Source organism: Callospermophilus lateralis, chromosome 11 (genome assembly GCF_048772815.1).
Source record: "Callospermophilus lateralis isolate mCalLat2 chromosome 11, mCalLat2.hap1, whole genome shotgun sequence".
NCBI lineage: Eukaryota > Metazoa > Chordata > Mammalia > Rodentia > Sciuridae > Callospermophilus > Callospermophilus lateralis.
This window is the reverse complement of record NC_135315.1, coordinates 6838044-6861377: the sequence shown is the minus strand read 5'-3', so window position 1 is coordinate 6861377 and position 23334 is coordinate 6838044. Positions and strand designations below refer to the sequence as shown.

General features: G+C 59.0%; 1 protein-coding gene across 3 annotated transcripts in view; it reads left to right on the top strand.

The window, feature by feature from the left end:
* Ttyh2 (tweety family member 2) overlaps window positions 1–22443 on the top strand; it is a 36429-nt gene extending 13986 nt beyond the window's left edge. For 2 of the 3 annotated variants that reach the window (XM_076870186.2, XM_076870187.2), the window contains 11 exons: window positions 3456–3676; window positions 6516–6611; window positions 7013–7085; window positions 10866–10935; window positions 11206–11261; window positions 11919–12011; window positions 12204–12296; window positions 14147–14289; window positions 14777–14962; window positions 15361–15439; window positions 20721–22443. In XM_076870186.2, the coding sequence (XP_076726301.2) occupies window positions 3456–3676; window positions 6516–6611; window positions 7013–7085; window positions 10866–10935; window positions 11206–11261; window positions 11919–12011; window positions 12204–12296; window positions 14147–14289; window positions 14777–14962; window positions 15361–15439; window positions 20721–20801 (1191 nt within the window). In that variant the 3' untranslated portion in view covers window positions 20802–22443. Of the gene's footprint in view, window positions 1–3455; window positions 3677–6515; window positions 6612–7012; window positions 7086–10865; window positions 10936–11205; window positions 11262–11777; window positions 11798–11918; window positions 12012–12203; window positions 12297–14146; window positions 14290–14776; window positions 14963–15360; window positions 15440–20720 lie in introns of those variants that run through there. The other variant, XM_076870188.2, reaches the window with a different exon arrangement.
* The last annotated feature ends 891 nt before the right edge of the window (window positions 22444–23334 follow it).

The window sequence follows — 23334 nt, the reverse complement described above, 5'->3', positions numbered from 1 at the left end:
CCAAGGGACGTGGACCCAGTCCCTGCATCCGGCCACCTGGTGGGGGGAATGGATTCCCAGACCTCCCCCAGGGCCCAGGCCCAGGCCCTCACCCTTGGGGTTTAGTGGGCTCTAGGGTGAAGCTGGCCCTGCAGCCCATGCCCTCGCTGACTTGTGCTCGCGCTGGTCGGTTCATTTTGTCCTGGGGATGGAACCCCGGGGCGCATTACCCCTGAGTTCCATCCCCAGTTCTTCTTATTTTTTTTTTTTATTATTATTTTTTTTTAATTTTGAGACAGGGTCTTGCTAAGTAGTTGAGGCTGGCTTCAAATTTGCAATCCCCCTGCCTCGGCCTCCTGAGTTGCTGGGCCTACAGGAGTGCACCACTGCAGAAGGTTTCTGAGCCCTGTTCCGGTGGCCAGTGTGGCTTCCTCCAATGACCCTGAGGCAGACCGTGGGCAGCCCTTAGGGGACACGCTGGGAGGTGGACGCTCTGGAGGCTGAAAGCGGGTCCCTTCCCGGCCAGGTCTTCCCAGGCTCCTCTTGGCCCTGTTCTCGCGGGCCTCTGGTCTTCATGATCTGAGATCGGTCCCTTGAGCCTCTTCTACCCTGGCCGACCACTCCCAGGTGACCTCGCCAAGTGGAGGAGCTTTTCCCTCCGAGAGGTTCTCAAACTTGAGCTTGCCTCAGAATCCCGAGGAGGCTTACCAGGCTGGAGCCCAGCCCTGCATTTCCGGTTCTGTGAGCCTGAGGCAGGCTGAGGCTTACGAGCTCCCGGGTGATGTCCTGGTCCCCAGCCTGCCCAGCAGGGGTGTGAGCTGCCCCTCTCCCTCTCTGAGGCGACTCACCTCGGCTTCCCTGGGAAGGGGGTGCAGGAACTGGGCTCAGTGGGAGGAAGGCAGACCCGTAAGTAGGGCAGGGCTGTGATTTTGATTTTATTTTTAATTTTGTTTTGTTTCCTACGGGGAAAACAGCAAGAGGAAGGACAGGCCTGACAGCTGTTCACTGCCTTGTGTGTTTTATTTTCAAAGAGGGGTTTAAGAGGCAGAGGAGTTAGAAATTCAGGGCTGGGAAGAAGGAAAAAAGTGGACGTGGGGGCTGGGGCTGGGGCTCAGTGGCAGAGCTCGCCTCGCACATGTGAGGCCCTGGGTTCCATCCTCAGCATCACATAAAAATAAAATAAAGATATCATATCCACCTAAAACTAAAAAAATAAGTATTAAAAAAAAGTGGACTTGGGGGAAAGTTTTCAGATGATTTTTAACAATAGCCCTTTGCTCTCAGGTTTGATATAATTCCTAGGACTGGGTTTGCTCATAATTTACCATTTAATGATAGATAGTGTCATTCGTATCGTGGTCCAAAGCCTCTGTCCCTTTGTCTTGTGAAATTGGACGGGAGCTCAGCAGGTTGGTGCTGGGTTACTGAACTTGCTTTGATAGGGTTTGGGGCTTCCTCCTGTGTGAAGCTGCAAGCTGCAGGGTCTCTCCAGTGCCCAGTTCTGTCTTGGTGTCCCCTAGTCCTTTCACCAGCTCCTAGAATCAGGCACAAGCCAGAAAACTAACGAACAGGCCACTGACATTGAGAAAATAGAACAAAATGAAACAAAGAGGGCCATTCTCTTCTGGAACCCGGAAGTCACAGTTCGGGGCAGATGCAAAAAGCCACAAGGCCAGTAACGTGGACGCTCGTGGCCACACTTTCCCTGGGGAAGCTTCCGCCCCTCCTCGGCCTCATTTTTATCTCCCAGGCCTCTGGGAGCCGCGGGCTGCAGGTTGAGGATTAGCACAGCTGCCCACTGCTGCCCGAGACTGTGCATCTGGGGCTCTTCAGAACAACAAAGCCCTTCCAGCCCAGCTGCTGACTGACACATGGCCCAGAGCAGGCGCCACAGGCACGCACTCAAAGCCACCAGACTGTGGCCCTGGGCCTGGGCTGCTTGAAAGCACCTTTGCATACAGCCCAGCTGTGCCCCTTATTTGTTTTTGTTTTTTTAGAGAGAACTTTAATATTTATCTTTTAGTATTTGGCGGACACAACATCTTTGTTTGTAGAGGATCGAACCCGGGCCGCACGCATGCCAGGCAAGCGCGCTACCGCTTGAGCCACATCCCCAGCCCTGTGCCCCTTATTTGAAGGACAGTCACAGCGAGGACAGTCACCGCCATCTCCTCCCATGACTACCTCTGCATAAACAGATGCTTCCTTGGGGTTCACTCATCTGCAAGCCCTTAGGGCCTTACTGGCCAGGGACCACACTTTGAGAACCACAGTTCCAGCACCCCCCACCCCTGCCTAGGGCTGGAGCCTGTCCACACACCTGGCAGGACGTCTGTCCAGGAAGGAATAAGCACCCAGAGAAGGCGCCGATTTCCTCCTGCCGCCTCCTGTCCAGCTCTTCAGAGGAGGACGGCATGTCTTTGTCCTTTCAAAGTCCCATTGTTCTGCCTTTGCCGGGAGCTGAGCCTGCGGGGCCTGCTCCACAACAGAGCCCCCCTCTTGCAGGGCAGTTAGAATCCTCCTGTGGGGAGAAGGTCAAGGTGGCAACATAAAGTGCTCCAGTTTAAACTTTCTGTTTCTGTAAAAGAGAATTCCTAATCCCAAGTGTTCTAAGAGAGTCTTCAAGGAAGAAAAATGGATCATTGACTCTCCTTTGGAGTCTTCTTGACACAGATGGAGTATCCCTCATCCACAAGGTTTAGGACCAGAAGTGTTTGGGATTTGGGTTGTTTTTTTTCTCCCCATATTTTGAGATATGTGCATAGACTCGGCTGCTCGAGCTTTAAGAAATTTAGGACTTTCAGATTAGGGACGGTCCACCTGAATGAAGGCACTGGATCTTGGAGTCCAGCCCTGGTAGGGTCAGAGCAGGGCCTGCCGCCTGGTCCGAGGAGCTGGGTGGTGTATTGCCAGCTTACTGTCAGGAGCTCAAGCCACCAGGCTGTGGCCCCGGGCCTGGCTGCTTGAAAGCACCTTTGCATACATGAGACACCTGAGATGGTCAGCTCATAAAGAGACAGGGGCTGGGGGCTCGGTGTGGGAGGCTTCGGTCCTGCCTGGCCCACTTGGATTTTGTGCCCGTGGCGAGGTAGTGTGTTGGGAAGCACATGGTGGGACCCAGCCGCTCCCCTCCTGGCTGGGAAGCAAAAAGGAGAAAGAGACCGTGGTCCTGCTGTCCTCTTTAAGGGCATGCATCCAGTGACCCCAAGACCTCCCACCCCCACCCCGCAGGATCACCAAACTGGGAACCAAGCCTTGCACCTGGGCCACTGGGGGACATTGTAGGCTCCCACCATATCCGTGGTCACGGGGCCTCTGTGTCCGGTCCCTCCTCCGGGGGAGCAGCCTCATGGATTCCTCAGGGCTGGCTCCGCAGAATGTGTCCCTTTTTAAGCCCTGGTGGCCGTCTGCTGTGCTGGCAGAGACCTCCTCCTGCCCACCACCCAAGGCCAGCCCTGAGCCCCGCCCCTCCCTAGGTGTCCGAAAATGCCCAGAAGCTGCAGGTGGACCTGGAGCAGCACCTGGCCCGGCTCAACGAGCTCTTTGCGGCCCGCGGTGACTACATCCAGACCCTGAAGTTCATGCAGCAGATGGCAGGCAGCATCGTCGTCCAGCTCTCAGGACTGCCCGTGTGGAGGGAGGTCACCACACAGCTGACCGAGCTGTCCGACCAGACCGGCTACGTGGAGTACTACAGGTGAGGCGCTGGGAGGCCCCCGCCCCGTGAGGCACGCAGACCCGCCCTCCATCCTCCAGCTTTGGGGGTCCGTTTACATCTCTCCTGACTCCCCATCCCAGGGGAAGTCCCTGGGCACAGGTCAGAGACTGTGGCTGGCTGGGGGCAGGATCTAGGGAGCGTTTCTCTAGCAAGAGTCCAGGAAGGAAGCAGCAGTCTGGGTCGGAGGGTGACCCCCGGCCAAATGACTCGCAGAGTGTGTGTCTCTGATGCTCCCGGGGCCTGGTGTCCGCACAGAGGGGGTGGAGTGGCTATGAGCTGTGGAGAGCGAATGTCAGCCTTTGAGTCCCCCCCCCGCCCCCCCCCGCCGTGTGCTGGCTCCTGTGAGGCCGTTGATGAAGGTCAAGCCTTTTCACCGACTTGCACAGTGCACTCTGGTTTTCAGGATTTGCCCTAAAGCCCCACCCCAGGAGGTCACTGCTGGGCTGAATCCAGAGAGGATGCTCCAGAGACTCCCCCTGGGGCTCCCCTTCCCATGAGGAGGAGGAAGGGAGCTGTGAAGTCCCTGCCGCAGACGGTGCTCCCGGCCCTCGGCCCCCAGCCTGTCCAGCTCCTGCATTTCCACCATGTGATGGACGTTCTAGATTGAGAGGGACCTTGGTCCAGCTCCCCACCAGACAGATGCTGATGGGCAAAGTGACTCCCCCTGCCCCCCAGGACAGAGAGAAACTGCCAGCTCTGAAGGTGGTCTGAGACCTCCCCTGGCCCTAAGGAGCACCTGAGCCCTGAGGACTTGGGGACCCCCGAGCCCGACAATTCACATATTGAAAGGAGCTTACTGTTTATGAATTTGTTTTAAATAGGGGCAAAGTGACAACCGAAGTGCAGGTCCCCTCTGTGCCCCATTTCCAACTTCATGATGAGGCTGTGACTTGAAATGGACTGTGGCCTCTTGTCACGGCCCCCGCAGAGCCGCTGTGGCTCACAGGCCTGTTCAGGGAGCTTGGCAGCAGGGGCCTCTCACATTTGCCTTCCTGGTGGCTTCTCCGTGTGGCCACCCAGCAAAATACATGCTTCCGAGACAACAGGAGGCCTGGCAAGGGTCTGACGGAGATAAAGGGTGGCTGGGGGTCGGGGTCACCCGAGCAGCTTCCAGGCAAGAGCCTGGTTTGGGAGCGTGGAACCCACAGTTTGCAAGGGGCCCGTGGCCGGCTGTGCCCCTTGGAAAAGGGGAGTGTGGCGTCCTGTGCAGCATCTGGAACTGGCTGGCGCCTTGGAGTCCTCAATCAAGGATGGGGTCCTAGGGCCAGGGGTTCCAAGGTTCCTCCCAGCTCTGAGGCTAAGGAAGCCGGTTCCTTCGTCCCCCCCAGCAAGTGGGGGGTGCACTCTGCCCTCCCCCCAAGCCGCGTCTCCAATTCTGGGAACCCGAGACCTGCTGTGTGCTGCCCCCTGCCCTGTGTGGGAATCACGGACTGGGACTGGGCCCCAGCTCTGGGCACTTAGCCTCCCTTCTCTTGGCTCCCAGGGCCTGCAGCCCTGGACAGAGGTTCCGGGTGGAACCTCTGTCCCTCCCTGCCAGCCCTACCTGGGTCCCCACGCAACCCTCCCCCTCTCTTATGCTGTTGGAGAGCAGGAATCCAGTGCTGGAGGGAGGGGTCAATGAATTCAGTCGGCCTTTGCATCAAAACAAGTAATGACCAAGGGCTTCCCTCTCCCATCCCCTACCTCTGTCCCTGCTGCCTTCCTTGTGCCCCTCTGCATCTAGCGAGCCTCCGCCCTCGCCCTGTGAGACAAGAGTTCTGACTCCCTTACAGATATAGAAGCAGGTTCAAAGGGCAGAGTGACTTGTCACTGTCTCCCAGGGGTATGTGACAGTCTTTCCTCGTTAGCTCAGCCTGAGGGGTAGAAAGGCCCGAGGAACCCAGGGCTGGGCGGCCTGGAGGTCTGTGGGTGCCTTGTTCCCCAGTGGTCAAGAACAAGCCCTCCTCTTGTGTGGACATCCCTGGTGCCAAGCTCAGTGCCTGGCACAAACGTGGGTTGAAATGAACCTAAACAGCCTACATCGTGGATCCCACACAGATCGGGGCAAGATGGAGGCCTGGGGGTCGGGGTGGGGGGCTAGACTGAGCATTCTTTGAAGAAGTGGGTATTGCTAGGTGAGGCACATTTCTGTAATTCCAGCAGCTTGGGAGGCTGAGGCAGGAGAATAGCAATTCAAGGCCAGCCTCGACAACTTAGTGAGACCTTGTGTCAAAAATAAAGTGTGTGGTGCAGTGTTTGCCCAGTATGCCCAGGGTCCTGGGGTCAGTCACCAACATTTAAGCAAATAAAGGAAAAAGAAGAAGTAGTGGGCACTCAGGGGCCTCCAGGTCAGAGGCTGTGATGTCAGGCTTGGCCTGCTGCTGTCAGAGAGTCCAAGAAGCAAAGGGAAACAGGATCTCGGGAGAGGCCTGCAGATGGGCTCCAGAGACTCTTCAGAGCTGTGCTGTCCTGTGTGGTGACCAGGAGCCACGTGGACAGTTTAAGTTAACTGAAGTTAGGTAAAGGTAAAAATTCATTTCCTCGCCTGCACAGGCCACGTCTCGGGTTCTTGGTGGCCACCTGTGGGAGTGGCAGGTGGACTGGGCAGAACCGCTGTAGAGCGTCCGCATGGTGCTCAATTCTAGGGCACATGCTGGATGAGACTTGGCCGGGGAGTGAGGCCAGGGCAGGGAGGCGGGATCGGGGTGCAGCCAGGGCCCCTCAAGAGCCTCCAGCCCCTACAGGCTCCAGGAAGCTTGTCTCAAGGAAAGGTCCAGCAACAGGGACTCCAGGGTGGGTTCTGCCTTGCTGGCCTGACCGTCCCTCTTTGTCCTCCCAGGTGGCTCTCCTACCTCCTGCTCTTCATCCTGGACCTGGTCATCTGCTTCATCGCCTGCCTGGGACTGGCCAAGCACTCCAAGTGTCTCCTGGCTTCGTGAGTAGCCCTGTCCATGGGCCTGGGACAAATAACGGGGCCAGGTGCCGCTAGCAGAGAGAGGCCAGGGCCTGGCTGGGCCCAGCCGGGGGCAGGGGGTGGGGATAGTCCGCAGGGGCTCCCGTGGGTCCCCTCCCTTGTGGGGCAGCTGGAAGAGCGCAGGTCCAAGCCCAGCACCTGTCCTCTCTGTCCGGTGTCCCCTCCTAACTGCCTTCTCTGCTGGGTCCCTTAGCCCAGGACCTCTGCTCTAGGCCTTGGGCCCCATAACGCTGTCCAGCACTCGCAGGGCTGTGACTGCGTGGGGTAGCAGCTAGAAAGAAGGGTGCTGGAAATAGGGTGCACGCTGTCACAGGGGACCCCACCTGCCACCCTGCAGGACCCATGCCCCTGCCTCTCTCTAGGACGCTGTGCTGCGGGGTGCTGGCGCTGCTCCTCAGTTGGGCCTCCCTGGCCGCTGACTCGGCCGCCGCAGTGGTGAGTGGGGCAGTGGGGGGGTCTGTCTGGTGCTGGGGTCCTGTTGAGAACCCCCAGGCCAGGCCAGCTTCCTGCCCTGGCCCCTCACCTAGCATCCCAGAATCTCAGGACTAGAGGACTTGGTGTCTTTAACCAGCCCCTCTCCTTCCAGGTGGGGGAAACAGGAGGGAAGGGTGGGTACTGAGGGACAGAGCCAGGACAGGACGGACGCCAGTGCTTGTGAGGCTCGTGCTGGCCGGTCGCTTCTGTGTGGGTGTGAGGAGCTGACCGGGTCGGGGATCTTAGCTCAGGCTGGAGGGGGCCCGCTTCCCTGGGCCTCGGGAATGTGGGGCTGTGGCTCGAAAACGTGAATATTTCCTGGTCCCTCAAGATGTCATTAAAAGCAGGGGCTCCTATGAAGGTACGTCTGGACTCTAATGGACCTGACAGCTGTGTGCACGCTCCTGTGTGTGCGTGTGTGCGTGCGTGCATGGGTGCCTGTGTGAACACACAGGTGCTGGAGGGGTGCCATGTACCACAGGATTTCACGGGACCCCTCCCTGAGTCGAGGCCCTCAGATGAAGGCCCTGAGACCTTGGCATCCTGCCCTGGGTTGTGATGGACACCTCCCAGCCCACGCTCAGCACCCGTCACCAGGTTCAGAGTCTCAGGGACTGCCCAGTAGCTCTGGCCGTGGGCACTTGGCCTCCGTGAGGCCCACCCAATCAATGGCCCCTGGTGCCACTTGACTCTGCGTCTTGTTGAAAGGAAGTGGGCACCTCCTGTCTCCCCCTCCTCTGTGCCATGGCCACATCCCCAGGACTGGGGCAGAAAAGGCCAGTGTTGTCTCAAAGCTCCCCTGTGGCCTCTGGAGCTGAGAGGGCTGTAAACAGAGCCGAGGGAGCCCCCGGGCCAGAGTGACCGGCACAGCTGCCTGGCAGCGTCTGAGAGCAAGCACAGGGAGGCCTCCCGGGCAGGCCTCCTGGGTCCGGCCCCCCATCCGGGGCTGCGTCTGCCTCTGGAAGCACCGGGGACTTCCAGCTTGCCACCACCAGCTGCCCCTTAGGAGCCGGCCCCCTCCCAAGGGGCTTCTCTCACCCAGCTCCCTGGGCAGGGGACCCACAGGGATTGATTTCAGCTCACAGCCGGGTGCCCTGGAATGCCAGGGACTGGGAGCACTGCCATGTCCCTAATTCCATTAGTCAGGCCCTTGTGCCAGGGGGGAGGGGGAGGGGGGCTGAGGCCCTGCTGAAAGGGCCTTTGATGGCCTGGGATGCTGCCGCATTTTAATAGGAAGAGGAGCAAGGAGGAGCAGGGGGCCGCCGGCTGTCAAGGGGTCATTGTGCTGAGCTTGGTGTGGCCTCTGCTGCCACCCTGCTCTCTGAGGCCCGTTTTTGAGAGTCTCTGGGCCAGAGGACTAATACTGCCACCCTTCCCCCCACCTTCCCCAGAAAGACCCTCATAGGACAGGCCCTCCACAGGCCCCGAGAAGCTGGGCCAGAATGACGCTCTCGGCTGGGCACAGTGGCGCAGGCCTGTACTCCCAGCAGCTCGGGAGGCTGAGGCAGGAGGATCCCAAGCTCAAAGCCAGCCTCGGCAACTTAGCAGGACCCTGTTTGAAGATGAAAGATACAAGGGCTGGAATGTGGCCCAGTGGTTAAGCACCCCTGGGTTCAGTCCCTGGTACCAAAGAGGAAAAAGGAGAAGACAAAAAACAGATGCCCTCAGATGCCGAGAGAGGAGGGTAGTGGGAGCTGGGGCTGAGCTGAGCCTCCAGGCCTGTGACCCAGCCTCACCCCCGACCCCCCTGGCCAGAGGGCGTTAGGAGGTGCAGGGCCGTCCAGACAGAGAGGAAACCCCCGGAAGAAGGAAGGGGTGGGGTCCACAGAGCAGTGTGGACGGGGCTCTGTAGTCAGAGGCATGTGGCTGCTGGAGCCCCCCAGCCTGTGCCATGTCCCCCTTCACCCCTTCCAGCAGTGGAACCTCAGGAAAGTCTCTGCATGCCTCAGTTTCCCCAGGAATAACATGGAGAGGGTTCCAGAACCCACCTGAGAGGGCGGGGGAGGCAAAGATGAGGGGTAAATCCAGGGGGTTCTTAGTGTTCCCAGGTCCTGCCACCCCATCTGTGCCAGGCGCCCCTCCCTCTCCCCTGCCCTTCCTCCTCCTCCTTCCCCACTGTGGGAGTGCTGTGCACACTCACACAAGAGCACACCCACCTGTGCACACATACACACTCACACGTGCGCACACACGCGTAGGCACTTCCGTGATAGGAGATGAGGCTCCTCACAGCCACACTCGGCACACCACCCTGGCTAAGCTGGCCCACTGGAGCAGGACTGGAGTAGCCAAGGGTCTAAAGCCCAGGTGTGTCAGCTTTTCATCACTGTGACCAAAATGCCTGGCGGGAGCACCTCGCGAGAGCAAGGTGATCTGGGCTGGTGGCTTCGGAGGTCTCCGTCTGAGGCTGACCAGCCCCATCTCTGGCTCAGGGTGAGGCTGAGCATCGGAGCAGAGGAAAGCTGCTTCCTTGGAGGTGGCTAGAAAGCAGGGAAAGAGGGGGAGGAACCTGGGGACAGCTTATAACCCCCAAAGGCACGCCCCAGCCACCCACCTCCAGCCACGCCCAGCTGCCTGCCCCCCAGGACAGAAGTCCTTTCAGATCATCAAATGGCTCAGTTGACCAATTAGGTCACGACTCCGAATCTACTCATCTCACCCCTGAATAGTCCTGAGTTAGCACAGGGGCTTGGGGGGACATCTCCTACCCAACACAACAGCAGCCCTGGCCCAGAGGGACGGAGCCACGTCCCTGCTGGAGCCTCCGTTGGGGTCCTCCTGTCCCTCCCTCCCTCCCCTGGGATCCCCGGATCCCCTGACCTGTAGGCCTCCCGGTACAGCTTCCGGTGCCGGTTCTGCTGGTTCCTAGTAGGTACTCGCCATCTCTGACTCAGCGAGTGAGGATGCTGCCGTGTGGCACCTCAAGGCAGTGGCCCCCAAAGAACAACAGAGTGCCTGGCACTACGGGCCGTCCGCAGGGGTCCCTGCTCAGGAGCATGCACCAGGCCAGGGCTTGGCGCCTCAGAGGGGGCTACAGGACTGGAACTTACCCTGGCTGCTCTGAAAGTGGGGGCTCCCTTCCCCCAAAGTCCGCGGCACCCCGGCTGGATCTGAGGGGCTTGGCTCAGAGGATGGCATCCATGCCACCACCTCTCCTAGGGCCTGTGCCTGCGCCACACAGCCACACAGGTCTGTGGCCACCTAGCTGGGCCGTGCTGCAGGACCAGGTTCCCCAGCTTGTCCTGATCCCAGCCCCTAGTCCTTCCTGTGCCCTGTCTCATCAGTGAGGACCTGTTCCTGAAGGCTCTAGGATGGATTGATCTGTTACCTCACTCCTTAGGGAACCTTCACAGAGCTTGCAGGGCTTACGATAGTAATAAAGATAAACTGAGATGAGCAAATAAGGCCGGGGTACAGGGAACTCCCCCACGCCCTGCAGCTGCCCCCCGGCCCAGGGGAACATGACCCCCTGAGCGTCAAAAGAGGCATGAGCAGTCCTGTGCCAGGTCACTTTCCAGAACCTCCTGTACACACTCGTAAGGTGCAGTTACCGTCCCCAGGTGACAGATGATACAGCCACGGCACGGGAGGAATAAGTAACCCGTCCAGGAAACGGCCAGGGAAGGGTGGAGCCGGGACTGGAACCCCGGAACCTGCTTCCACTGTTCTGCTCTCCCTGGGTATGGCCGGAGGGTCAGTGACTGGCCTTCCTCCACTCCCTCCCATCTCTCCCTGACCCAGGGCACCAGTGACTTCTGTGTGGCTCCTGACACCTTCATCCTGAACAACACGCAGGGCCACATCAGCACAGGTAACGCGCGCCTGGACCTCTGCTGTCGGGGCCTCTCTGGACACTCAGGCCAGGTCCATGTGGCCAGCCACGCCGTGTGTCTGCTGAACTTCTTTCAGCCCTGTCACCACCCAACCTCTCCTGCCCCAGACTTCAGGTCCACTTGGACCTCAGGGCCTTTTTCTAGAAACTGGGAGCACGGGTGGGGAGGGAGGCCCAGCTCACCCACTGAGGACGGTCGAGGGGTTGGTCTTTTGCGAGCTGCCTGACACCAGTGTCATTGCCTTGCAGAGGTGACCCGCTACTACCTGTACTGCGGTCAGAGTGTAAGCAGCCCCTTCCAGCAGGTGCGGCCATCCAGACACACCCTCACCCTACCACAGCCCCTCCGTCCCCTCCCTCCCTCTAGAACCCAAGCCCCACCACTGGCTAGGAGGCTGGGAGGCTGGGAGGCTGGGCCGGGCCTCACTCTGGTCCTTGTGTAGCTGCCCGAGGGGGCTCTTGGTCTCTGTGTTCAGATCTGTGTGGCTCATACGTTCACCTCCTCTGGGGTGCTGCTACCCCGCAGTGCTGGTCAGGGTTAGAATTCCTCATACGCTCCCAGGCTAGGCCCATGTGCTGGTCTGAGGACCGCATCTGAGAAGCAGGAAGTAGGTCTGTGTAGGTCTCAAGAGGCCAGAGGAATGGGGTGGGGGGGATTCCTGCAAGCCGGAGGGCCTGTAGTGATGACCACAGGGAACAGTTGACCAGATGGCTGGGAGTGGGAACCCTGGGGAACTGCCACCCCCAAATGGACCAGGGTCCCCAACATTCTACAGCCTTCCCGGTCCCACCTCTTATCCCTAGCCCCTGCATTTTGAGTGTAAGCAGCCCCTTCCAGCAGACACGGCCCACCTGGAAACCTGTGCATTGGCAGGAGGGTCTAGTGGGCGGTGGGGGGCTACAGGGGCTGTGGAGGCTTCTGGGAAATGGCGCCTCATGGGGGCTGTGCTCTGTCCACCCAGGCGTTGACCACCTTCCAGCGCTCGCTGACCACCATGCAGATCCAGGTGGTGGGGCTGCTGCAGTTTGCCGTGCCCCTCTTCCCCACGGCGGAGGTAAGGCTGCGCCACCCACAGCATCCGTGCTGGAAGAGGGGAGCCGGGTGGCCCCTTCCCCGCCACACTCCCCCCGAGCCCCAGGCCGGCTCTGAGTGTGCCCCGTTCTGCCTCCCCCCAGCAGCTCGGGGGCCTTGTGTCTGGGTCTGAGAGCCCACGCCCTTCCCTGCCTCTTTCCCCCGCCTGCTTCAGAAAGATCTCCTCGGGATCCAGCTCCTGCTGAACATGTCGGAGACCAGCCTTCACCAGCTGACCGCCATGTTGGATTGCCGAGGGTTGCACAAGGTGCTCGGGTGACCTCGGGGGTACATGGAGGGTAGGGGCCGCTCCCGCCAACCTGGCCTCCCAGAGAAGCCAGTGGAGGCCCAGGAGAGAGATTCACTGGACGCCCTCAGCTAGGCAGTGGGAGGGGAAGAGGTGCCACCTCCTTTGTTCTGTCCAGTGGCTGAGTCAGGGTGGCTCAGTGGGGGGTACTGGGGGCGGGGTGTCAGGGGTGGGGGGTACTGGGACAAGAACAAAGGGACCTCAGATCCTTAAAACCCCAGACTCTGTAGGAGCCACGCTGCTCCCCTGGAGACAGAACACACAGGGCCGGCCCGTACCTTACCCTCATTTCTCGCTTTTCCAACGAACTCCTGTCTGTACTCAAAAGAAAGGTGGTGGGGACAGGAGTAGGAGGGTCGCCCAGCTTAGAACTCTGGGGCCCTGGCCACTGAAGAAGACCGTTCTCCCTTATCCTGACTCCCGGCCGTCTGGGAACCCATCTTCCTGGGTTGCAAGTGCATGTCCTAATCTCACGGCCAGCGTCCTCTTTCTAAGAAGTTGGAATGTCGGTGGAGCGGGTAGCCGGGCACTGTGGCACCCCCCTGTCATCCCAGCCACTCCAGAGACTGGGGCAAGAGGATAGCATGTTCAAGGCCAGCCTCAGCAACTTAGCGAGGCCCCATCTAACAATAAAAAGGTCGGGGATCAGCACAGTGGTAAAGCACTCCTGGGTTCAACCCCAAATCGAAAATAAAAACAAAACTAATAATTGCAGGGAACACACTGGAAACATGCCAGTGCCCCCCACCCCCCACCCGCAAGCATTGAGCCAATGCGTGTGATCCTCTTCTGTGGATTTAGAGGCGGTAATCAGAATAACTGTCACAGCTGCCATTGATTAAGTACTCAGCCCTGTCCCGTGCACTGTGTAGCCATATGTCATTTATCGTCACGGCAGTCTTCCACAGTTACCTCCCCAGGACACGTTCTAGATTCGGAGTCTAGACTCTGCCTGGGGGTGGAAGGGAGGAGGAGGGTGGGTCCGGAGAGGAGCTTGCCATCCTGGCCTCGGGTGACAGAGGGATGACACATGCTGAAGTAGCTTCTTGAAGATACCTAGCTGGCACGTCAGGGATTTGGCTTTGGGACCCTGGCCATGTGACTTTGGAGCTAAGAGCATGGGAGTCACCCTGTGCCCGCTCTCCCTCCCCTGACATCCAGCACCTCAGCAAGGCCCAGCGAGGACACGCTCAGGCGAACCCTGGATCTGCCCACTTCTGTCTTCACAGCTTCCCCACGGTGCAGGCGGTCCTGGTCCCCAGGGTGACGGTCATGTCCGACCTGTTCCCCAGGAAGGCAGAGCACCCCTCAGCTTCCTCTGGCCTCTTACCACCCAGACCTTCCACACTAGCAGCCAGAGGTCCTCTAGAAAATGAGTCCATTCGCTCCATCCACCCCCATCCACCCCCAAACCCTGCAGTGACCTCCACTTGCCTCAGGGTAAGACCCAGCCTCCTCTCCCGCTGGCCAGCCTGTGCCTCGGCCTTGTCTCCTAAGACGCGCTCCTCCTGCCCTCCTGGCCCCAGTTATGCCTCCCACTCTGCTCCCCACACCCCACAACCCCCGGTGTGGTTCAGAGCCAGCTCTCTGGTGCCCGGCAGGCGGTAGGTGCCCAGGAGACACTTGCAGGGTGAATCCAGGAAGCTGCCTTGTGCTGGCTCCAAACCAGGGAGCCTTTAATGACAGTAAGAGATGCCTTCGGCCAGAACCCTAGAGTCCAGGCTGAGAAAGGGCTTCCAAAGAAGGGCGTGGGCCGCAGGTCCTGCTGGCTCGTTCCCTCTCCAACCTCTTGCCCACCTGCCCCTCCCCAGGACTACCTGGACGCCCTCACCGGCATCTGCTATGACGGCATCGAGGGCTTGCTGTACCTCGGCCTCTTCTCCCTCCTGGGCACCCTGACCTTCTCCACCCTCATCTGTGCGGGACCCCGGGCCTGGAAGCACCTCTCCTCCAGGTGGGCTGCCAGGAAAGGGGGGCTTCCTGCTGACCGGGGGCCCCTGGGGGCGCAGAGGAGAGCTGATCACCTGACCAGCAAGGCTGCGAGGGCCAGCACGAGCCCCAGCACACTGACTGGATTCCTGTAGGGCCCTTCCCAAGAGTCCAGACAATCCCCAAAAGAAGGCTCACGGGCCCAGGGCAGCCTGGCACCCCTTGCTTCCCCTCTTCTTCAGCAGGACTCTGCAAAGTGGGTGTGCAGAGAGGCATTATGTCACTGCCGGGGAGGACCTGCAGGCAGCATGGGGGGCTGCCTGGGGGAGGAGGACCTGGAGTTGGGAGCGCGGAGTGATCTGCGTGAGGCGGGGCTGAGGATCACGCTTTTGAGGAATCTGGAGGAGACGTCTGCCCCGGGATAGGAGTGGGGGAACATCCTGGGTAGGAAGAGCACAACAGGCCTCCGGCCTCCCTCAGCCCCGCTGGCTGAATTCCACGTGTTGTTCTAGGGACAGAGACTACAACGACATCGATGACGACGACCCCTTTAACCCCCAAGCACGGCGTATCGCGGCCCACAACCCGCCGAGGGGGCAGCTGCACAGCTTCTGCAGCTACAGCAGCGGCCTGGGCAGCCAGAGCAGCCTGCAGCCCCCCGCCCAGGCCGTGTCCAACGCGCCCGTCTCCGAGTACATGTAGGCAGCTCGGGCCCAGCCCTTCCCATCCCTGGAGGGCAGCTGGGTCTACGGGGGGTGTGGGGGGTGGTCATCAAAGGCCAGCTGTGGTCCCCCGGCTGCAGCCACGGAACACCCCGTGACAAGCATCTAGCTGCCTGTGTGTCCTGGGGGAGCCCTGACAAATGTCCAGCTGCGGCCCCTTGGCAGGTCCCAGGCGGGATGCTGCCCGCTCTGGACCCCACTGCTCCTGGCCCTGTCCTGTCTGCGCATGGCCTCGTGCCCCGGAGGGCTGGCTCCTTATTTGCCCACCCACGCTCCCGCCACTGTGTCCATTTCTGCACACCCAGGGGACCCTCCTAGAAACCCGCACGCCCTCCACCCACGCAGACCCTGCTCAGCCCCTTCTTATCCCCCAGGAACCAGGCCATGCTCTTTGGTGGGAACCCACGCTACGAGAACGTGCCGCTGATCGGGAGAGGCTCCCCTCCGCCCACGGTAAGTGCCCTCAGCGGCACAGTCACTGTCTGCCCTTGTTGGGGACATAATGACAAAATGCCCTGGAGACCCAGCGAGTGCTCCCCACAGAGGCAGAGAAGGAGGAAACCATCTTGTTGTGGAATGACCATTGGACCAGCCCCCGGTGCGCAGACAGGCTGCCCCAGAGACTGCAGCAAGGGAAGTCGGACCCTTTCCTGTGGCTGGCCTGGCGCAGCCTGTTGCACCCCTGTCCTCTGGATAAATGGTACCTGTCCTTGAGCAAGAGGTCACACAGCACCACCCGTCCCTCTGGCCCCTCCCAAATCCCTCTGGTGGTTGGGTGGATGTTAGATGATGGCCTTCATCACAGGAAGAATTACATTCCTCATACCTTCATGACAGTCACGGAATACCAGCTGGGAGGTAGGTGCCTCGGTCAAGCTCTGAGGAGCAGAGACACCGCCTTCGCTGTGTGACCTTCCCCACGGGTGGCTCTCAGGCCCTCAAGGAGCCGTCCCTCCACTCCTGCACAGTAAGACTGGCCAGAGTCTTGTTGTCCTTTTGAAATCAGAGGGCTGGCCTAGCATGCCTGAGGCCCTGGGTTCCATCTCCAGCAGAGAAATGATTTACAGTAAGTTTTCCAAAGAAAATACTCCAAGAAGAGCCACGTGCGGTGGCAGACGTCTGGAAACGGAGCCACTCGTGAGGCTGAGGCAGGAGGATCCTGGTCCAAGGCCAGCATAAGCAGCTTAGTGAGACCCTGTCTCAAAAAGAAAGGGTTGGTCGGGCGCTGTGGCACATATCTGTGATCCCAGCAGCTCAGGAGGCTGAGGCAGGAGGATCATGAGTTCAAACCAGCCTCAGCAAAATCGAGGCCCTAAGCAAAGTGGCTCAGTGGTTGAGTGCCCCTGAGTTCAATCCCTGGTACCCAAAAATAAATAAAGGGCTGGGGACGTAGCTCAGTAGTAACATCCTCCCCAGTATCACACACACAAGAAGAAAAGAAGGAGGAGGAGGAAATGAGTCTGAGAGGACCTTCTCTTCCTTTTGTAGCAGGGAAAGATACAGGAGGTTTCCTTTTTTACATCAGTTTCTCCTCGGCCCTGGCCTCTGGCTGGCCCTGGGCGGGAGGGTGGGTCTGTGGTGGTGCCATGTGTGGGAGGCCGATGCCAGGCAGCCTCTTCACTCCGTCAGCACTGTGCCCACCCGTGCAGCCAGCAGGAGCAGTGCCAGGCAGGAGCCCCAGGTGTGCAGGGTGGGCAGCTGAGAAGGGAGCGCTCTGCCACTTCTCACGGAGCATCTGCAGGTCACAGGGCCACTGCCCTGGGCACAGGGAGCTGCAGGCACAGCATAGGCTCCCGGGCCAAGGGCCTGCCTTGGAATCCTAGCTTTTGCTTGTGGCCTCTGTGACCTTGGGCCAGGACAGTGCCTTCCGGTGCCTCAGTTTCTCCGTGTGTAGGAGACGGTGGTCACAGACCCCTGCGAGGGTGCTCTGAACCTGGGAGGACCCCGTCTTAGCGTTCTCCAGTGACCCCTAAGACTGGCCGGCCCCCGCTTGCTCCTTCCATCAACAGCACTTCCTCCCCGCCCTCCTCTCCACAGAGGTGTGGCCTTATGAGAAAGGCCCAGGTCGGATGGGGGGGGGGCAGAGAGTCTTGGGGCAGGGTCTGCCTTCACTTGACCAGGGAGGCGTCCTGCCTGCCCCACCCAGGGAGTCTGGAAGGGGATCAGAAACTGGTGCAGTAGGCACTGGGGACCAGGTACCTGGGCCAGGGAGGGAGAGCCAGGAAGCAGGTCGGCGAGGTGTGGGTGCCCTGCCTCTGCCCTCCACACAGCCTCCCCCACCCTGCTGTCTGCCCAGAGCACCACCAGCTGTCTGCTTGGTTTTTGTTCTTGTTTTTGCTTTTTTTTTTTTTTTTTAACTGGGGATTGAGCCCAGGGTCACTTTACTGTTTTTTTTTTGTTGTTGTTGTTGTTTGTTTTTTGAGACGGAGGTCTCCTTAAGTTGCTTAGGGCCCCACTGAGTTGAGGAAGCTGGCCTTGAACTTACGGCCCTCCTGCCTCAGCCTCCTGAATCACTGGGATTACAGGCGGGCACCATGGTCCCTGGCTCATCTGCTGTCCTTTTTAAGCAGCTTTCCAACGGCACCAGACCCTGCCTCACTTTGTTTTCTCCCCGGGGCTCAGGGGAGTGAACTAGTTGAAGCCTGTATTTAGAGTAAGCACCTTTTTTTTTTTAATTTAAAATTTTTAATTTTTTAGAATTTTTATTTATTACTTCCTGTGCTGGGGTGGAACCCAGGGCCTCGCGCATGCCAGGCAAGCCCTCTACCATTGCGCTCCACCTCCGACCGCCCAGAGTCAGCACCTGGCTTCTCTCCTAATCAGAAGCCTGCGGGATCCCTTCTCCCACCAGCGGCTGGGCCCCAGGGATTCAGATTGACTTTAATATTAATCTAAGCAAAACATAATTCGGGGAAATCTGCTGCCAGGGAAAAGGAATTGAAAAGTTTCTCAGGTTAAAGACCAGGCCCCTCCCCCTGCCCCCAGCAGAGGCAGATAAGAACTGGCCTTAATTCGAGACTCAAGGACAGAATAAGCCTCCCCCTGGACCAAGCCTGGACCCTCAGTGCTTTGGCATAGTTGGCTGTGCGGCACCACCAAGCTCAGCCCTGCAAGGGGCAGAGGACATTGCTAAGGACCCCGCTGGCCCCAGCATGGAGGGTTTACCCAACGTGGCACAACTGGGTGGGGGGTGTGGCTCAGTGGTAGAATCGGACACACCCCCACCCCCAGGGCTGAGCTCCCTATCTGAGACAGCCAGAGGGTTTCCCTGGCTGGCCGACACCCAGCAAGGCCATCTGGAAGGTACAGCCTGTTCCTCCACTGGAAACATGTCTTCCCCCAGCTCTGCCTTCAGGGAACCCCTCCTCCCAGACTGCTTCCTGGACCTCATGGACAAAAATGGCCCCGGACAGTCCATCCAAAGAACAGTGCTACAACAAACTGAGTTAAAGATCCGTGGCTCTGTTTGTGGTTCTAGAATTGGACAACACTGCATTCCGTAAATAGAAGGAGTGTTCCACTGAGCCCAGCGGAGGAGGGGCTTCTTGTTTGTTTGTTTATTGTTTTGGTGATGCTGGGGATAAACCCAGGGCCTCGCCCAAGCTAAACCACATGCTTTACCTCTGAGCTGCTCCCCAGCCCCAGGAGGCTGATTTCATAGACAATGAAAGACTAAAGAAAGCAGAACAAGGAGCAAAAAGTGGATTGGTCACCGGGCACAGTGGTGCACTCCTGTAAACCCAGCAGCTCAGGAGGCTGAGACAGGAGGATTGTGGGTTCAAAGCCAGCTCAGCAACTCAGCAAGGTGCTAAGCAACTCAGTGAGACCCTGTGTCTAAATAAAATACAAAATAGGACTGGGGGTGTGGCTAAGTGGTTGAATGTCCCTGAGTTCAAGCTCCCGTACCACCACCTCCCCCCAAAAAAAAAAGTGGATTGGCCATTTCAAAGTTATCTTCCCTTAAGACCAGAATGGAGTGAGAACAGTAGAGATCACTGATTGGTTAATGCCAGGTCACAGTGCTGGCCTTGTGCAGGCTAGGCAACCACAGGCCCAGCCCCCAGGTCACTTTTTCTAAAGATTAAAGGGGAGGGAACTTAATGATCATGCTGGTGGAAACTGACCTGCTTAGGAGGACACTCGGTCTTTCTTATTCTCCCGATATCTCTGGAGATCAGATAAACAGCTTAGCTTTGGTTTGGTGGATTGAGACTCTAGGTCAAGTGACTCAGTTTGGATTTGTAGCTGCGTCTCAGGGGGACCCTCGTAGAAGTTCCGTCCAAAGCAAAATACTGCTTTAAGGGGATCGTCCTACAAAGGAGCATCAGAGTCACCCAAGGGGACTGGTTGAAACAGACCGTGGGCCCACACTGCCTCTGATCCAGGAAATCTGGGGCGGGCCCAGGCTCCCAGGCAGAGCTGATGGGCTGGCCTGGAGACCGCGGTGGAGGACCCGGGCTCTGGGCCTTGCTGCCTCGGCACTGTGGAGGGGCAGGGTCATCCTTTGTGGTGGGCTGTCCTGTGCATTGCAGGCTGTGTAGCAGCATCCCTGGCCTCTATCCGCTGGGTGCCACTAGCACCCCAGCCCCCAGCTGTGACAATCAGAACCTCCCCAGACATTGTCAGAAGCCCTGGGAGGCAAAGCCACCTGTCATGGAGACTCTCCTCCCGGACACCAGCCCAAGTGGTAGAAGTATTCAGTCCCCTCTGGGGTGAATGACCCGCACCTCCAAAGCTTCCCTAGGCCAGGAGACAGAGCACGCGGCCCTTGCTCAGGGCAGCAGAGCAGCAGCATCCATAAGCTCCTTAGAAATGTGGGACCTCAAGTCTCGTGGACAAGGTCCCCAGGTGCTCTGGGCTCAGGGCGTGGTGTAAGAAGCCCTGTCTCTGCTGCCTGAGGAGCGACTAGGTGCTGCCGAGCTCACCCTGTACCAGGGTCACTACTTCTCCGTGTTGGAATTGCCAGAAGAGCACTTTGCGCGTCGCGGGTGGTGTGCTTTCGTCTGTTTGTTTTTTTGCAGTGCTGGGGATCTAACCCAGGTCGTCACGCGTGCTAGGCAAGCGCTCCACCGCTAAGCTACACCCCCAGCCAACTGATGTCACTTTAAAAGCAACCGTGTGCAGGGTCTTGCCTGGTGCCATTTCATCCTCTCTCTGTCAGAGCATGGGTGCCCTGTGTGTGCACGGTGTGTTTGAGGCTGGAGCAATACACCCTGAGGAACAAGGGACAGAAGGCCTCACCAGGCACAAAGCCTGCCCTAGCCACTGTCAGCTCCCCCAGCCCTTCGATGCCTTGTGATTGAAACTCCCTGCCTGGCTGGCCTGGCTTTCCCCCTCTGCAAGCACCTGGCCCCTGGGTCTCCATGGGGGTTGGTTCTAGGACCCTGAGGACACCCAAATATGAGGATGCTCAAGTCCCTGATGTAAAATGATGTGGCATTTGCCCGCAGCCCACACAATCCTCCTGGATCAGTCAACCCATCTCCTGATCACTCTTAATTCCCCATACAATGCAAATGCTGCGTAAATAGCTGGTGTCCTGTATGGTTTAGGAAATAACAAGTAAAGGTCTGACCGAGTTCAGTGCAGACGTTTTTTAAAAAAATACCTTGTCTGAGGTGGGTGGAATCTGTGGGGCCACAGGATACGGGGACGGGGTGGGTGGCGGTGGGCTCTACTGTGCCCCGTTCACTGGTGGCAAGCTGAGCCCTGCCCGCCCCTCTCTCTCTCCCAGTACTCTCCCAGCATGAGAGCCACCTACATGTCCGTGGCGGATGAGCAGCTGAGGCACTACGCAAGTGAGTTTCCAGCCTAGCGGTGGACGTGGACTTCCCTCCGGCAGCTGCCTCCTCCTCCCAGCTGGGTTTTAACAAGCGCGAATACCAGCGAGTTCCTTCTATGGAAACCAAAGGCACCTGGAGGCTCGGCAGCCTCCTGTGGCAGCAGAGGCGAGGCTGAGACTCCTGACCAAAGCCCTGGGTGGACAGAAGGCCCCCGACTGGGCCAGCCTCTCTCCTGCCTTGCTGTGCACCCCAGAACACCCCAGGGCCTGGCCATCATTCCTGAGCCCCAAGCCTGGTTCAGCCCATCCTGACGTCCCTCTAGCCAGGCTGGGGGAGCTGCGGTAAGAAGGGGGTCACCTCCGTCTACGCTGGCCCCTGAACTGTGTCCTCTTGTCCCCCTGCCCCCCCCCCACCAGACTCAGTCTCTTGTTGGCAAGGCCAGAAGCCCAGGCAGCTACACTCTTGTCCTTTGTTCTTGTTTCCCAGCAGGGGCCAGTGGGAGGGCCGGATCAAGAGATGTGCTTAGGGGCAGTGGTGTCCCTGAGACCAGAACACTGTCCACGTTCCCAGGGCCACAGACTTCCTGAGCCCGGAGGCACTGTGTTAGAGTGGAGGGGGAGGCTGGTGGCAGCAGGGCCTGGCGGCCGTGGGTGCACACAGGAGAGAAAGCTGTCGTGCGCTGCGGTGTCTGGCCTCCGTTGCCCACCTCTGTCCAGGAGTGGATGCTGCAGACAAGGACCAGGGTGCGCAGACACTTTGAAAGCATCTTCACTCTCTTGTCCAGTGTTTTAAACATGTTGATGATCCAAAGAATCGCGACACAGAGCACTTCCAGTTCCTAGGCTAGGTTCAGGGCGCGCTCCTTACAGATTCTGTGCCAGACATGTGCAGGTATCCCTGGCACTGGCCGGTGCTTTAAGATCTGGAGGGCAGGAGAGGGCGGGCTTTTCAATAAAAGAAAGGTCAGTGAGACTTCCTGTCCTGAGCTGCTGTCGGAGGGCATCTGGAGAGGGGAGAGCCAACAGGAAAAGCAGTGGGGTCCCCTGTTCTGGGGAACACCTGGCACCCAAGACAGCTGTCACTTCCTTTTGGTCCTGGAGCAGGTTTGTCATCAGGCAAAGTGCTACTGTCCTGGCTTCATGTGACCGCAGGCTGTTCCCACCTCCCTGTCCCCACCCCAGTGTCTGAGACCCCTGACCTGCCCGTTGTGAAGGAAGGAAATGGCGTTGGCCAGGAGGGAAGGATGACCCCCATCCTGCCCGCCCAGGGACCAGGGTGGGGTCTTTGGTGCTCCCAACGTCCTGCCAGCCCAGCGTGCCCAGCACTGGGGTCCCAGGGCCTCCACACCAAAGTGGGACCACAGCTAACAGCTCAGGACGAGGGCTCTGCTGCCATTTGGGAAGAGCCACTTTGGCATCACAAACCGACAACCGAGTGCTCCTCAGCCCCCGGGCAGCCGGCCACTGTGACTCACCTGCGTTAACCTCTGCATACCTCGGACGCCATCGGATGCCCACATCGCGTGCAGCTAGGCGCACCGATCTCGAGGTGTTGCTTCTAACTCCTTCTTGGTAACCTGAGGGTTGTTTTTAATGCATGAAAACTAAACTAAAATTCCTGGGGATTGCCATGGGAGCCAGGTGGGCAGACCCTCACCTGGAGAGGAATAAACCACTGTACTAACCTGTGCTGCCTCTGATTTCCTCCCTGTGGGACGGGGGGAGCATGGAGCAGCCCCTCCCACAGGCTCCCCCACGTGGCGGGGGCTTCCAGGTGGCTTCCAGAGATTTGAAAGGTGGCTCTGAAGGTCATGGGCCCCTCAAGGTCTCTAGCTGCTCCTACAGGACCAAGGACAGCCCTTGTTTTCTGCCCCAGTCTTTCTCCAAAGTTCCCCTAAAGCTCATTCCTATCAGCCGTAAGCAGTATTTATCGATGACTCAAGGTGCCAGGGAATCTCCCGGGCATTTATGTTAGTTTTTCATTGATCTTCACAATAATTCCTGGAGGGCTTTAGCTTTGCAGATCGGTCAACAGGTGCATTGAGGGTGAGGATCTGGTTGGTGCGAGTGCAGAGCTGGGAGACCTGCCCAAGCCCTGGATCCCGATGGTGCTGGGTGCCCTGGACTCACTGGGATTGGGAGGTGGCCACACAGTGGGCGGCCTCCCAGGTGAGCCTCCTGAGGCTGCTCTCCCTCATGGGTGTCACCAGGGGGCCTTGCTGTATCTGTGCCTAAACACTCACCTCCACAGGAGCCTCTAGGGCAGGCACACCTGAGACCCAGCGCCCTCCAGCCTCCTTACGGTGTCTCTGGGGACGCACCTAGCCAGCCGGGTGGCTCCCCAGCACTGGCCCCACCTCTCCCGCGGCCCTAAGACACTGTGCTTCTCTGTGGCAGCTGCACTCCCAGAACCCACAGCGTTCCCAGGAGCCCCTGTAGTGAGCTGCTTGGGATGAGGTGCAGAAAGCCCAGTGCAGCCCCCCTCGCCAGCTCAGAACTGGGCACCAGAACCGCCTCACTAGAATGGCAGACTTCCCCAGCCCACCCCCTGGTCTCTGGGCACTGA